Source organism: Kryptolebias marmoratus, linkage group LG8 (assembly GCF_001649575.2).
Source record: "Kryptolebias marmoratus isolate JLee-2015 linkage group LG8, ASM164957v2, whole genome shotgun sequence".
Classification (NCBI taxonomy): Eukaryota; Metazoa; Chordata; class Actinopteri; order Cyprinodontiformes; family Rivulidae; genus Kryptolebias; species Kryptolebias marmoratus.
The window spans coordinates 13,092,340-13,107,197 of record NC_051437.1 but is presented as its reverse complement, the minus strand read 5'-3'; the positions used below and the strand labels follow the sequence as shown (position 1 = coordinate 13,107,197).

Below are 14,858 nucleotides of genomic sequence, written 5' to 3'. Positions count from 1 at the left end.
AGGAGTCAGTTCCTAAAAAACATGAACCAGAGTTCAAATATTTAAACACAACAACCCATCAACTTGACAAATATTTATCAGCTAAAGTCACTTTGACAATGATTTTACTCATATAGTTGAATAACTACTTACAGTAGATTTTATAAATGTTTTCTAAGTACAACTTTTCTAAACATGGTTTGTTTTATTGTATTTTTTCCCTTGATATATTTAAAACAATCTAATCTAATCTAAAATGTAACCTATTTCCTGCCATATGCAAATAAAAACAAAAACAAAACATGGTGAAAGATTATTTGCATTTATATATTTGCTCTATATTTGCATAAGTGACTTCCAGTTAAACATAGCCTTTCGGCTCATTTGAATACATTTACCTTTAACTTGTTTAATTTGATGATATGTGTTGCCCCTTTTTCAAATAAATAAACACACCATATACAAAAGCCCATATGTAAGTATGTAATAAAATACAGCAAAAATGACAACATATTTTGCTAATTAACATTAGGTCTTATTGGCTTTTCTTACTCTAACAAATGAGTAGTTGTTGTTTTGTTTTTTAAATTTGGAGACATTACAGAACATCCCTTGATCCTATTCAGAAAAACATACTGGCATAAACCTGTAGTTTAGAAATGTCGTTGCCATATTTTAAGAAGCATAAAAGCGATCAAAGAGTAGATTATAAATTATAATCTGTAGTTTCATTCAGGCCGTAATCCATTACAAGACGTCTGCAATGCTTCTGTGAAGATCTTTCATTTAATTGTTCTTTGTTTTTGTTTTGTTTTTTAAAAAAAAAGGTTGAGTGAGTCGTCTTGACACAACACGATCTTTGGTTACGTCTTGCGCCGTGACGTCAGAGCAGGGTTTTAGGGGAGGGGAGAGTGGCACGCAGAGCAGAGGGGAGTTGCTGGCTGAACGTCGGCGTCAGCGCCAACAGTTTGATATCACCCATGTAAGTATGTTTTAAATTTCCAGTTTAGCGTTTTTATGAGGTTGTTTTGTCGCCATTTTGTTTGTGTTTGAGAAGTGTGTTGAGTGTGTTCCGGTGTCGCTGTAGATATTCTCCCGTCTTAGCAGCTCCGTACAATGACACTAACGGGACTGTCAACCTGAGTCCGCTAACACATTCCCTGCTGCTCCTGCTCACTAAAAACCACTTCACTGTCACCCAGCCAACATTCAAACATTTGTTTTTACACTGCTCTTTTCATTTATCTTCACGTATTCTCCGGGCATAAGCGACATTTTATTTCTGCGTGGTGTAAAAAGTGCGTTTTGCGTTACTCAGCTGGTAATTAACATACATTTACAGTCCATGGCAATTATTAGACCTAATTATCTTTGGTAAAGTCCTGTGGTTTCATCACTCTGCTCAGTATTTGTGGTTTCTGTGGTGAGGTCCTTCATGAGCATTGATGCTGAATGTTTTGTACAACAAGTTTGGCCTAATCTCTGACAAAAAGTATCCCAAAGCTTTGCCCTTGCATTATATTTACATTACACAATGTGTTGCTCAGCAGATTAATAGTCGTATTTTGTATCTGTTCATGATCCTTTAAACTTGTCATAAACTGTGGTTTTAACCAGGGCCTTGTCAATTGAATGTTTTTGCTAAAATCTTTAATTCATTTCACTCTCAACAGGTTGAAGCTGCTTGACTAACAGAAAACATGTCAGGATCTGATGAGCGTCTGCAGCCTCATTACATGTAAACCTTTGTACCCTTCAGTCACAAAGGGAGTTTTGTTTTTTTTAATCTGAAGTCTCTGATTGTTTTTGTTTAGGAGCCAGACACACACGCACCCGATGCAGACAGATGTGCCAATCAAGCATTTCCAGGATTACAGATTTCATTTTTTTTTCTTTTCTCGTCTCTGTTTAAGACACGGTGTGGGCCTGAAGAGGCAGGTTGTCGTCCCTTCTGCGATGACTGAATGACTGAACGAAACCCGCTCCTGCGCCGTTATCATCATGGACTGAAGGTTTGTTTTTTACCCCCTCTAACACCCCTTGTGTATTCTGGTGACTGTCTCCCTCTGTGTAGAAATGCAGCAGCTCGGTGGAGTCTGACATGACATGATGCATCCCTCCTATCTGTTCAGCTTACTCTGCTAAGTGGCTGAGAGCTCGGCTGCCCCTGCAGGGCACTGCTAACACAGCACAGCCATTCACGTCTCCCTCGGATGGTCAGACCACCATGATGACGCTGCCCCCCCTCCCTCCTGTTCCTGCTGCGCTCACGTTGTTCTCTGTCTGGTTGGAGCTTGGCTGAGAAGTGAGCGTCTCCATATGAGTGTAATGTGTTTTGCACTTTTCGTACTGGAGATTGTGAGCGGGACGCCGACAAGTTAGAAATCCGTGGCGTCCAAGGATGGAGCCGCTTCACCCTCAGATATGAGGTCAGCTTTTCGAGACACAGTGGATGTGGAGAAGATGTGCTCCCTTTTAGATCAGATTGCATGATTAACACGGTGGCCTGCAGTCTGATTTGGCTTCCAGGAGGATTTGTTGGTCCGCAGTTTGTACAGGAAGTCTGTGTTTCTCACAACAAAGCTGCAGATACTGGATCAGATGGATGACTTGAAAAGTCTCTGTAACTAAATTATCCATGTAATAGCTTTATTTGTGTAGAGGACCGATGTTTAGATGTTAGATATAGCAAAAGAAGATTGATAACAATGCATCAACAAGGGTTTTTTTTCTTTTAAATATGCTGACAGTATTATATCTACCTTTTTTAGAGTTCTTTTTAAGAGCTGATTCAAAGAAATATGTCATCTGATAGCAAAAATGAACAAAAAGGATGCAGTAATCTAAAATCATGTAAGTCACCGTCACGCCCCGCAGTGATGGATAATACAGACAAGTTTTGCAGTCATACATACTGACGTCTAAATGAGAGACTTTCTGGAAAAAGCCTCGTTTCTTTCATCAAGTTGAGGCCGAACCACGTTCTGCCATTTTATGTAAGGTTGCCAATGCATAAGCACTGAAGCGCTCTTATTGCACTCCTGTTCGTCGTGCAGCTTTGAAATGAAATTATACACCAGAACATGCGGCTCAGTAAGGAATAGTGTGTTCTGACTTTTGGTAGTGGTAGGTCGGGTGAAGAAAAAAACCCAGTGGCAATTAATGGGATTTTGCCGAAACGTGAGAAAACTCAGCCCTCTTTGGAGCTCTGCAGCTCGGTCATACTTCACCGTAGAAACATCGTTCAAAGTTTAAACAGGTCACAGAAAGTTAGACTTTGCATGTCTGAACTGGCATTTTGATAACTTTTACAGTTTCGACACAATTGCAGTTAAGCTTTTATGATTTTTTTTTTTTTTACTGATTTTTCTATTAAATGTTCAACTGACAGTTGATGTCACTCTAACTTTTGAAATATCTAAAATATATTTTTTCGCAAAAAAACTATTTGTACTTGCACAACATTTTTAAATACATATAGAAATTATACATCAAAACATTGGCATTTTTGTCTTCTTTCATCCAGTGTGTTTCCTATTACTATAAGACTTACAGTTTTCTCTTAAATCCCCCTAAAATGCAAAAGTTTCCACAGATATATTTTAGCTCTAAATATTCTCTTTAAAACTGGAAGTGAAGGATCTTTTTAACTTGTCGTATCTCCTACATAAAACACTGCAGAAGCTAAAAAATTAACGTGTGTGACTATCAGAGTTACCTGCTGCTCAAGGTTTAAGAATTTGTTAGATGCGATGTTTAGTTACCGCACAGTTTGTTTGAGCTTTATTCTAGTCAGCGTTTCTGTCAGCCTCTCATTAACTTGGCAGTCAGGGAGTGACACACGCAGGTGTGTGGTTACCATGGAGACCACACACTGCCACTGGCAGCAGCTTGATCTTGGGTCTCTTTACACTTCTTATGGCGTTTATACATTAAAATGTAGGTATTTCATCACTTCTTAGATTATTTTAAAGTTTAATGTAGGATTTTGGGCAGTAGGTGCAAGATGTCTTCAGAATTGTTTTAGTTGGTTTCTTATTATTTGGTCAGACAAGAAAAAAATCTGCAAATATTTGTTGTGTAAACTTGTCACAAGCAGCACGTTGTTGTTTTGCAAATAGTGACTACAATTATTAGCCCATCTTTTTTGTCGACTCGCTAACAGATCAGCCAATAGTCAGTTTTAAGGTTTTTAAATTATCCTCCTGGTTGTAAGGGTTTTTACATACACCTGCACAGAATTAATACTCAAATGTTCAGTTTTCATTTGATCAGTGTTGTTTTATTGAGTTAAATCCAGGTTCTCTTTGGTCTGATGTTGCTTTCATAAAGTTGCCTTTAGCTCACTGGTGTCCAATCCTGGTCCTGGAGGGCCTCTATCCTGCACGTTTTAGTTGTTTCCCTGCTCTTCAGCAGGTCTTCATGTTCTGCAGAAGCCTGTCAAAGGAGAAGAACACATAAAACATGCAGGATAGTAGCCCACTAGGACCAGGATTGGACACTGCTGCCCTAGCTGCTTATCTGTCACTTTTTAGTCAACAGATGCAGCAAAAATCCTCTGTGAGGGATTCAAAGGGATTCAAATAATCTCTTTTTCCAGTCTTGTGGAGTTTAAACAATCTCATCGTTGTTTGTTCGGTTTTGTTTCATCCGCTCAGCCACATGTCCAGCCATGTCTAAAGAGCAAACACTGTATTTTAGAAGAAACACTTTTTGTTCCCCTTCCTCTTCTTCAGTTCTTTTTTTTTTTTTTAATCACACCTGCAGACACACTCCTTCCTTTTCACCTCCATCTTTCACCAGGGAAGATTTGTTTTTGAAAATTCACAGAGTAGCACATGTGTTTTATCACAGAGTGATAACATTTATTTTGGCGTTTACAGTTTTACATATCAGGACCTGGTAATATATCATCTTTTTCCTCAGCAAATCCTAAAACTGGATAAATATAATACTTGTTACATAACGTCAACGTCCGACACGCTGAAGCAGTGTGGAGAAAAAAAGAGGTACATGCATCATACATACAATGATTTTAAAGCTTATGGAACCAACTTTTAACAGTGATAACTTAAAAATAATCATCTTCTTTATGATTTCATCAGCCTCGCATTAAATTTTGGACTCCAAAGTTCTTAGATTAATAGGAAACAGCAGTTGTTTCTTAAGGTCAATGCAGATGTCTTTCCTCATTAACATTTTGGCAACATTTGCCTTTATTTATTTATTTATTTTTTTTTTTACAGTGTTCACATTTGCTGATAAGATAAGCTAGTGCAATTAACTAGGAGCAACTAGCTGCTACTACTAACCCTGTTAATGGAAATGGTAATGCTTTATATAGTTTTACGCTTATAACTTCTACATTTAGGTTAAGAAATGTTTAATAATAATAATAACACTCCCAGGGCATGTTTATACTTCAATGTTTTTATTTTAAGACCTGTTACAAGATCTTGTTTTAAAATTGTTTTATGTTAATACTTAAGCTGTAAAATAGTAAGAAGTATTGTGGAGTTTTAAGGACTGACTCTGCAGCTGTCAGAGGTTTAAGTTCATCAACCACCTACAAGGTAAAAGTATTTTATACCCTCTTTGCCGTTAACGCGTTAACTCTTGAAAAAAAAAACTTTATTTTCTGCAGCGCTAACTCCCACACTTCCAGAGTGACGGTGGAATTCCTTTTAAAAGGCTGCTGTTTCTAGTGGCAACGAGCTGCCTGCCTCCCTCTGATCCTGTCCTGCAGAAAAGAGGCAGAGGACGCACAGCACCACAAGAGTTTGGCCTTAAAAATAAAGCTGAGGCCCTTGTTTCGCTGTTTAAACCTTAGGGTCTGATTTATTTATTTTTTAAAATCTCTCTTAAAACAGTGCTCAGGTGAAAGGTGAATTGTCAGGTTTTGTGAGCTGTAAGCATTTCTCTCGTTTATTCTAGCCTTTAAGGAGATCTTTTTCTAAATGCACCTTGACCGTGGCTGATGCTAAATGAATCTTAAGTCCCCTCTTTGCAGAAAAGATTAAAAACTCTAAATATGCGTGGTTTCAGTGATCTGAATAGCATGTTCGTGTAGTATATCAAATAAAACCTTGCAATAGCTTTGGATAAACCTTTTGAACACGTTTCTGCAAGAAAGAACGACAGACAAAATATTGTTTAACAGCCTAAATGATCTTTTAAGGTATGGTGTTGGGATGTTGGCCTAAACTCCACATCCTGAAGCCAGTGTTCGGCTTGGAGTAGAGTTTGGATGTGCTGATCCTCACTAAACCCACTGCTGGGTCAAAGGTGTGTCTGGTTCCCAGAGATATGACCAAAGAGTTGTAGCAATGCAGATGATTTGGCTCAGATGGTTTCTTTGTGTGTCTGTGCCTCGTTGCCTGATAACCTGTCAGTTTCTCTGATCTGCATTAAGTCTGTGCTGCTCGACTTTGTGTCTTTATCACAGTTTCTGCTATGAGCTTTCAGCTGGTGTGTAGGTGGTTTCCAGCCTGTTGACAGCTGATGATGCTGTCTCAGAAATGTTGGAATATGAGCTGTTTTACCACTGTTAAACACCCATCAGGTTTAGTAAATGAAAGGTACTTCTTGGAGTTTGAAACATTACTTGGTGGCTTCATTCTCCCTTATGACTTTTGAGAACATCTGTTTTCTTAGAAAGTGAGAGAATGAGATCCTCAGCACCGTCACTGGTAGGAAACATTTAGCCTGCACTCAGTGTTGTAGTTGCAGTCAACAGGAACCGGTATCAGTGCCGTGTAGGCTCTGAATTATTCATTAGGACACTTGCTGTGGTGTTGAGCACAAATCCAGAGGTGTTCCATAAGCAAGACCTCTCCAGTAAACATAAACCCTTTCTTGGTGTTCAACATGCAGTCTGATGAATATTCACTTCTAGCCTTCAGTTCCATCACTTCCAGGCTGCCTAATCATGCAGCATCCTTTTACACATAGTATTTCAAACATGTAGGTAACGCATTGCTACTATTTACAAGCAGATGAACATAACAGTTCGCCTTTGTCTTAGCTTGTCCTGGGTTGGTACTTTTTGATAACTCAGATTTACCTCACACCCATTATAACACCTGTTGTTGCTGTTATTGGCTGTGTGTCAGTGAGAGTTTTTGCAGTAGTGTTTTTCCTCCAGTCATCTTTTAGACATCCCTGTTGTTGCCCACGCCATAAAATAGCAGTAAAGTTTCCTGATGACAGTGTATGTGTCAGTTTTATAGATACCTGAAGCCAGGTGGGAATCAGTCTCCTGTACTTGGCAGATATAGCAGCTAAGCAGCTTCAGACGGTTGGGTGATATTGGTGTCAGTGTGCGTTTTTTTTTTTTTGGTCAGGTCTACACATGTTGATGATTGTGTTTCCTCTGGTCTGTCCTGTTTCTGGAAAGCTGAGTACAACTTTGGCATCGTTGCCTCCCTGTGGGTTTCATCTTGGACAATAGAGTATTGTGTGGGGCATTTACAGCAAACTACCTGCTGTCCTCCTCCTCATTATTTAGACATGGTCTGTGCCGAATGCCTGGGTTGCACTCGATACAGCAGGGAGAAACACCCCATGGACCACTGGCTGCCTTTGATCCAGTGTGGCCACTTTCACGCCCTCTGTAACCCTCCTGTCTCCCTGAGTCTGTCACTATTTGACACAAAGAGTTGTGTCTCTTATCACACTTTGTGCAGTGCGCTGAAGTCATCTCCTTCATTGTCACAGCTGGCACAACTGTGCCATTATCTGCCTTCCAGTGCCACACACACACAAACTCACACACAAATACAATAACGATTGTTCCTGTTTCCTGGCTGTGCTTGTCATTACGCAGCTGCTGAAAGAGATATGGTCCACTTTCCACTGGTCAAAGACGACTCGCACAAAGACATGCATATATATTTACACATATCCACAGTGTTATTGGTTAACTCATTTTTTTTTTGTTGCCTTTTTGTGTCTCCATGACACAAACTCGCACACATATTTGCGTATCCACGCAGACACAAGTGACAGAACTCTCTGGCCTAATTCTGCTCTTATTGATGCGCGTCTGTCAGTGAAAGAGACGCTGGACAAAGAGCAGTGATGAGGCTGTGTGGGGCTCACAGGAAACAAAGAGCGCCCTATTCCATGCCAGCTTGCAGACTCTTCTGGAAACACTGTGTCTGCTTGTTTAGGCTGGATCCATATTTTGAGTTAACCAATTGTATGTTTTTAAAAAAAAAAAAAAAAAAAGAGCAACAACTTGGCAACTACAGGGTCACAGAGCACAGACCAGATTGGCTTCTGTTTTAGACTATTTATGCCAAGTTAGTTTTTTTTTCTTCCCTCTTTCTATTTCTTTTACACAATATGATTTGGAATAACTAAAACAGTTTTACTGTGCAGATAAACTTCCTGTGATTGAAAAATTTGCATGAAAAGATTAGAACATGTTACAAAGTCATGAGATAAGATTTTTATCTTTTGCTCTGCTTTCTCACCACTTAGGGGACTTATTCCAGTTTCAAATTAAGGGCCTAGCATTCCTTGAAGGATTGCATGTCGCCCGCCACCTTTCATTCGTTTTAAACTAAGATCATGTTACAATGACAAAAGACAGAGTTACAGGCATTTTGGTCAAACTTTGTAAATTATGTTAATCTCATGCGATTATTGTGAGATCTCGCGTGTTCTGTTAGTTCTTGAAGGATGACTCTCAGTTACTGCCACATAAAATTCAGCGCAATATCTGCATCTGTAAAACTGACTGAGTTATAGCTACTTTTGTGTCGGCAAAGGTCGATGTACTTTGGTGGCCATTTTGAATTGGATTGACTCCAGAAGGTAATCAATTGCAAATGTACATTCAGCGATTACTTTTTGACAGTGTCATTTAATCTGTCCACTGGTTTATGGAATATTTTGCTAGGAGACAAACAAGGTTTGCTCCAATAATTAATGTTGAGGTTTTAGACAACAATGTTGCTCAACATGTAGCATCCAGAGCATATGTTGAGACTCTCAGGTTCTTCCATGTCAATTTTTAGCTCAACATCTGCAAAAAGGACTGAGTTAGAGCCGTTTTTGTTTTGGCTAAAGTTGATTAGCTGTGGTGGACATCTTGAATGAGGTTTATTTTTATCAACTCTATAGATCCTGCGGAAATGGAACAGAAAAGAAAAACATAAAAATATCAAAATATCTTTGTTTCTTTTTCCTGAATTGTCCATCTGCTCCTCCTTGTCAAAGGATATGTTGTGAATGTGTGAGGCCTCTGTTGTACTAAAGCTATGCAGAGGTTTTCATCTGTTTCCTCTGCCTGCCCAGCCAAATATGATGACAGCTGCAAAACTGGCAGCTGAGAGCTTAATGGAATGAGACCTTGAGTTATGGACTGCAGTGTGTGTTTGTATTTGTTTGAGTGATTAAGCGAGGATGACATAGAAAGCTCCAGAGAGGCCACTGTCCATGTGGTCATCTGTTATTTACCTTTGGCAGCGTTGTGAAATTTGTGAGAAACATGCTGACTCACGGAGGCCTGGTTCTCTCTGATTCTGTTAATCACAGATAATCGCTGTTCTGTGTCAGCAGTGGTCAAACAAACCATTTCATATCCTTGCCCCATAATCTAATACCCTCTGTGTGTAGGACAAGATGACAGTATGTGAGTTTTTTTTTTTTTTTTTTTTAAACCAGGGGTGTGCAGCCTTTCCAATCTAAAGAGGTTTTTCATCCCATTTTGCACAAAATAAAATTGTCCTGAGATGCAACACGTACTTAAAGATTGAAATAAAAATCAGAACACAACAACACATTATTAAGTCTTAGAGAAATACTACATAAAAAATCCTAGTTTACATTCTGTTTATCAGTATTTTACATTTGACTAAACTCTTATGTAGAGGAGAAAAAAACATTTGTTTGTTTATACCCCTTTGATCAAATTTAACAACTGAAATATGTAGGCCTGTGAGTCTTTATTGTATTTGTGGAAAAGCAACATTTATAAAAAAAAGCATAAATTTGCAATTTGTTGAATTATTTGAGTGAACATAAAAATTAGGACAGTTTGGATGTTTAATTGTGACCCACTGAACGACTGATATCTTAATTTACTTAAGGTTTTATGACGTTTTTATGAATGACAAGCCTTTACTTCTAATTCTCATTGTTTTTAGAATTACTTTTCTGAACTGTTTTGCTGAAAGCTTGATTTCATTAACTCATAGGACAGTAATAGGTTAAAAAAATTGTACTTTTTTTTAGCTTTCTTTTCTGCAGCAATCTGCTGTACTTGTGTTTAAAATGTTTTATTTTCTCATGGATTTCAGAGATAGGTCATACTGTGTGTTTGGAAGTTGATTGAATGAAATAGTAAACTGGTTAACAAACTACTGGTTGATATGATTGTTCCTTGTCTTATTAGTATCATTCTGTTACAGAAATTATACTCTCATATTGCGGCTGGACAAGAGAACTGCTACAGTTATCTTTTCCTGATGTGGTTATAAATATAAATATTAATTTTCTTGTTATTTTTGGTCAAAGCTGCAAAGGAACAAAATAGCCACATGTGGCCCCAGAGCCGTAGGTTGCAGAACACTGTTTTAAACGAATACAGATTTCCACTTGCCTTTCATAAGTCTCCTCTAAATTATTGTTTTTGGTAAAACACTGAGCATTATTTTCAGAGCTTTTACCATTACAATAAAATCCTGATTCAAGCACAAAATAATGGTAAATGTGACAGCTGTGCAGTTTTTTTTGTTTTTTTTGATTAGGCATCTCTTGTTACGCTGGCAGAATGTCGTAATAAAACAGTTTAGTTCAGAAAAGGACACTTGTTGTCTAAAATGCATGTGGTGAGCCATCGCTTCATCAAGGTGGATCACCAAAGCTTGCCTAAACTGATCAAAGACTCAGGCGGGCACACAAAGTCTGACAATAAAAGCTGTGTCCTCTAAAGGCTCCTGAAAGAGGATTTGGTTTGAATATAGAACCACCGGCAATCATGAAAACATCCAATCCAGTGTTGGGATCAGCCTGGGGATGAGGGAGGGGATTTACTGAAACAGAGGGAGGGTTAGGTGCTGGAGCCGGGACAGGACCGCAGGTTTAGCGGCAGCTTCGGGACAGGATTAGCTTCGGTTTACCCCTCGACTCATCAACTCTAAACAACAGCATTAGTGCTTAATCAGAATGAATCACATTGTCTCTTACTCAGTGAGTGGGTGAACCTTGTACTCACTGATCCATGACCAAGTATGAATCTATTCTGGATTATTTTTCATGCTTATGCACGGCTAGTTGTCCTCTATGATTTAAGGCTCTATTAAAAAGAGTGATTTCTTTGTAAACAGTTTAAACTTTTATTCACAAACTGCTGATGTCTCTAAATATCACTCGTAAAACAAATTACAATTTTTAGGCTTCTGTCAACATCTCACAAAAAACTGTGGATTTAACTTAATTTTCTTAAGTGAATAATAATAAATTCATTTTAAATTAAAGGCCTAGCGCTCTTTGAATGAATGCTTATCGATTTTAAAAGCTGTCCTGTGGCTCTTGAGATATTTTGCTAACACAACAAACAAATGTAGATTCTGGCAAAACCATTATCACCCTTTTGCATTTGTCAGCAGGAAGGAAGGAATAAAAACACTTTTTAAAAAGCATTAAATTTGAGAAATATTTAGTAAATGTGACTATGTATTTATATGTAGTCATATTATAAAAAAAAAAAAAAAAGAAAGTGAACCTTCTTTTAGTTCTAATGTTTTATAAAGAGGAACATATAAAAGATTTATCTGGTCCTGAAAAAGATCATTTCAGGTGGTGTTTGTGGAAATGTTATAAATAAATAATATCTTACCTGTTGTAGATAGCTCCTTTAATGGCCTCAATTTGGAGAAAGTTTTCCATCAGGTCAGAGTTAAATTTTAATGACTAGTTCAAGTGGGGCCAAGACCAAAGTGGAAAGTGGAAGTCTTAAAATAAAACCTCTAATCTCCAAATTTTTTATAGCAGTTCATTAAAATGCTGAAACTTTACACTAACTATTGCATTCCAGCAGAAATATTATGAAACGCCTGCAGGAAGTGGCCCCAGGTTGGCCTGGAAGTGCTACAGCTAGCTGCTTGCAAATAAGCGTGGAATTCGATCAGAGTAATTTTGCAATGTGAAATTAACAAAAAAATTAAAAAACTAACAAATCTGTTAAAACTGTACCAGCACAGCCTAAAGACCCACTCTGAGCACCTGTGTTATGCAGATTGTGACACTGAAGCAGTGTTTTGGTGCAGCAGCTGGCTAACAGGTAACTAAAACAAACCTGTTCAGCATCTGCTCCCTCTTTGGCAGGCAACAGTCCCCTTTAATTAATAGGAAGCATTTTGTTAATGTGCAGACTGTGAATTAAGCACACCATTGTCCTGAAAATGCTACTTCAGCAGGAACGTAAGTTAAAGTCAGCTCGTAAGAAAGTAGAAGCTGCTGTGCTTTTCTTGCTGAGGCAGCAACACTAAAAGGAGGCTGAGTTAAAGTAGTTTCATGCTCTGTCTCTGTCTGCTGTGAGACTAATATGTCTGTGTTTGTGCCTTCAGAAGAAGAAATAGTTTAAGAAGTCTGCTGTCCCAACTCTGATATTTATATCTAAATCTTGCTTTACTTTCATCGCAGTGTCTCACTACGGATTCCCTGTATCTCTTGATAATTCTTCGAGATAATGAGAGGTTTCTTTTGGGCAAAGTAAATTAACTCCTAAGGGAACAGACATGAATACAATCAGTCAGATCAGCAACAATACTGTAACCTCCAGCTTAATGTTGTTTAGATCTGTTTGACACATTTTGGTAAATGGACCCTGGACCTCTGGGAGGTGTCCTGTGCCTGACACGGGGACATTGGCAGCATGTCTTTAGAGACACTTGGGTTGCTTCAGGGGACCTCAACTTTGCTCTGGTGAAACCTGCTGATCCTCTATCAGTTTTGGATTTTGGTAATTCCTTAGTTTTTGTGACCCGCTCATGAAGTGTGGCAGAGTAACGGTGTCCTGCTGAAGGACATCTCTGCACTGTTCATGGTATGATGGGTTGCTCTGTCTCAAAACACTGTTTAGTTTTCATGTTAAAATTGAAAGTAATTCTACACAAACAGCCTGACCCAAGGTTTCCCAGTGGAACATTGTGTTGTAACAGTAAATAAAGATTTCAGTGGTTTTTGAGTTGTGGCCGATCAGTATTTATAAAGGTTTTGGCCTGCATTTTTACAGTTAAACAGATTTATTATTTTTTGAATCAGAAAAAGAGGCTTGATGTTCTGAGTATCTTGATCAGTGGTTGCAGGATAATTGAAATTCTGAATCCTAAAATTTGTTTTGTTCCAGAGGTTTTTATTTTTATTTTTACCTACTTAAACCTTTTTTTTGTCGATCTGTCTTTTAGGTACTCAAGAGTAACGCACGCTAGGATGACACCTGGTCTGATGGTAGGTGTTTTGTTTTTTTTCTTCACTCATTGTTCTTTTCTTTTTCACTTCCCTTTCTAACTCAAGCTGTAATTAGCTTGCACAACTCAAATTTAAGAACTGAATTGGGTGCATGGCTGCATAAGAGGGTCAGATGCACACATAGCCAGCTCTTACTGATTGAGGTCAGGTTATTGCAGTGCTGCTTCTTATAAACAGGAGAAACCATGTTTCAGCTATGTGCTGGCATCAGAAGGATGCTGTAGATGACTCCACAACATAAATGCCTACCTTCACATCTTATTAGCTTACATTGATCCAACTTGTTGCATGAGTTTATTACATGCTGTTGATAATGAAAGATTGACGTTCATAGGTTGATGGGAAAATGTACAGATGCTCGCTAAATTTAGGTAAAATTCCATCTTTTCATTATTAATCTCCTTTCTTTTTGTGCCAGACCAGCAAGACCACTTGTTCCTGACTCAAAGATGCATGCTCCCGATTTGGATCCATCCTTCTGACAGAAACTGAGCTGATCCTTCATAGTCCCAACCCTACTTCCATAATTCTCAACTGCAATCTGCTATTCTCTGTTCTACTTTCTCCCAGTCATTGACCATGTCTGACCCTCTACATGCCTGACTGATAGAGAGAGAAGCATAAGCAGACAATTGAATAAGGCAATTCATCCCTGGTATTTATGTGGTTTCAGCTGGGCCACATGCTGCAGGGGGGAAACGGTCATAATGAGCCAGAGAGAATGGGCCCCAGTTCAAGTCCTGGAGCTGGAGGGGTGTCAGAGGGTTCACAAGGTTCAGAGTTGGAGAGGGCCTCATCTCAGTCAGTACCCCCTTCATTCAGTAAAATGAGTCAAAATGCCAGAGAGAGCATGGGGGTTCTTGGTGAGGGTTTGAAGCAACTGTTTCAGCAGCAGCGTAAACGCCTTTCCCTCTCTCACTCCACCATCCCTTCATCACATTCATTCTCATCTTCCTCTGTGATTTCACCAGGTGGCACCCCTCCCCTTGCCCCTGAAGACACCTTTGAGTTGTGCTCTCCTGAATCTGACCACCTATCTGCTCCTGTGATTCCCTCTGCAGCTGGCCAGGGCTCAGCCGCTGCAGGCATGATAAGGCGTGGGACCAGCCTGCAGAGCCGGCGCAGTAAGGGGTCCGGGAGCGGAGACCGGGATCCCCTGCTGAGGAGCAGCCCACAGGCCCCGCAGCGCCGCTACACCCACGATCCGCAGCAGCACACCAGCCGGCCACGCTCCTCCTCTACCACCGACACCACACTTAGCAGCCCTGCCCCAGGACACACTGGTGGGGATGTGGGGCTGTCATTAGGGTACCAGTCAACAGAGGAGACCGACAGGGTAAGTGACAGCAGCCATTCATCATCATCTCTGCGCAGGCTGATCAATATGTCCCCCCCCC

The 14,858-nt window shown here is 39.4% G+C and overlaps 1 protein-coding gene across 1 annotated transcript in view; it reads left to right on the top strand.

Annotated features, from left to right (window-relative positions):
• The first annotated feature begins 884 nt into the window (after positions 1-884).
• tmcc1a (transmembrane and coiled-coil domain family 1a) overlaps positions 885-14,858 on the top strand; it is a 43,698-nt gene continuing 29,724 nt past the window's right edge. The window contains exons 1-4 of the mRNA XM_017409718.2: positions 885-961; positions 1,893-1,991; positions 13,398-13,440; positions 14,523-14,797. Coding sequence (XP_017265207.1) covers positions 14,549-14,797 — 249 coding nt within the window. The 5' untranslated portion in view covers positions 885-961; positions 1,893-1,991; positions 13,398-13,440; positions 14,523-14,548. The remainder of the gene's footprint in view (positions 962-1,892; positions 1,992-13,397; positions 13,441-14,522; positions 14,798-14,858) is intronic.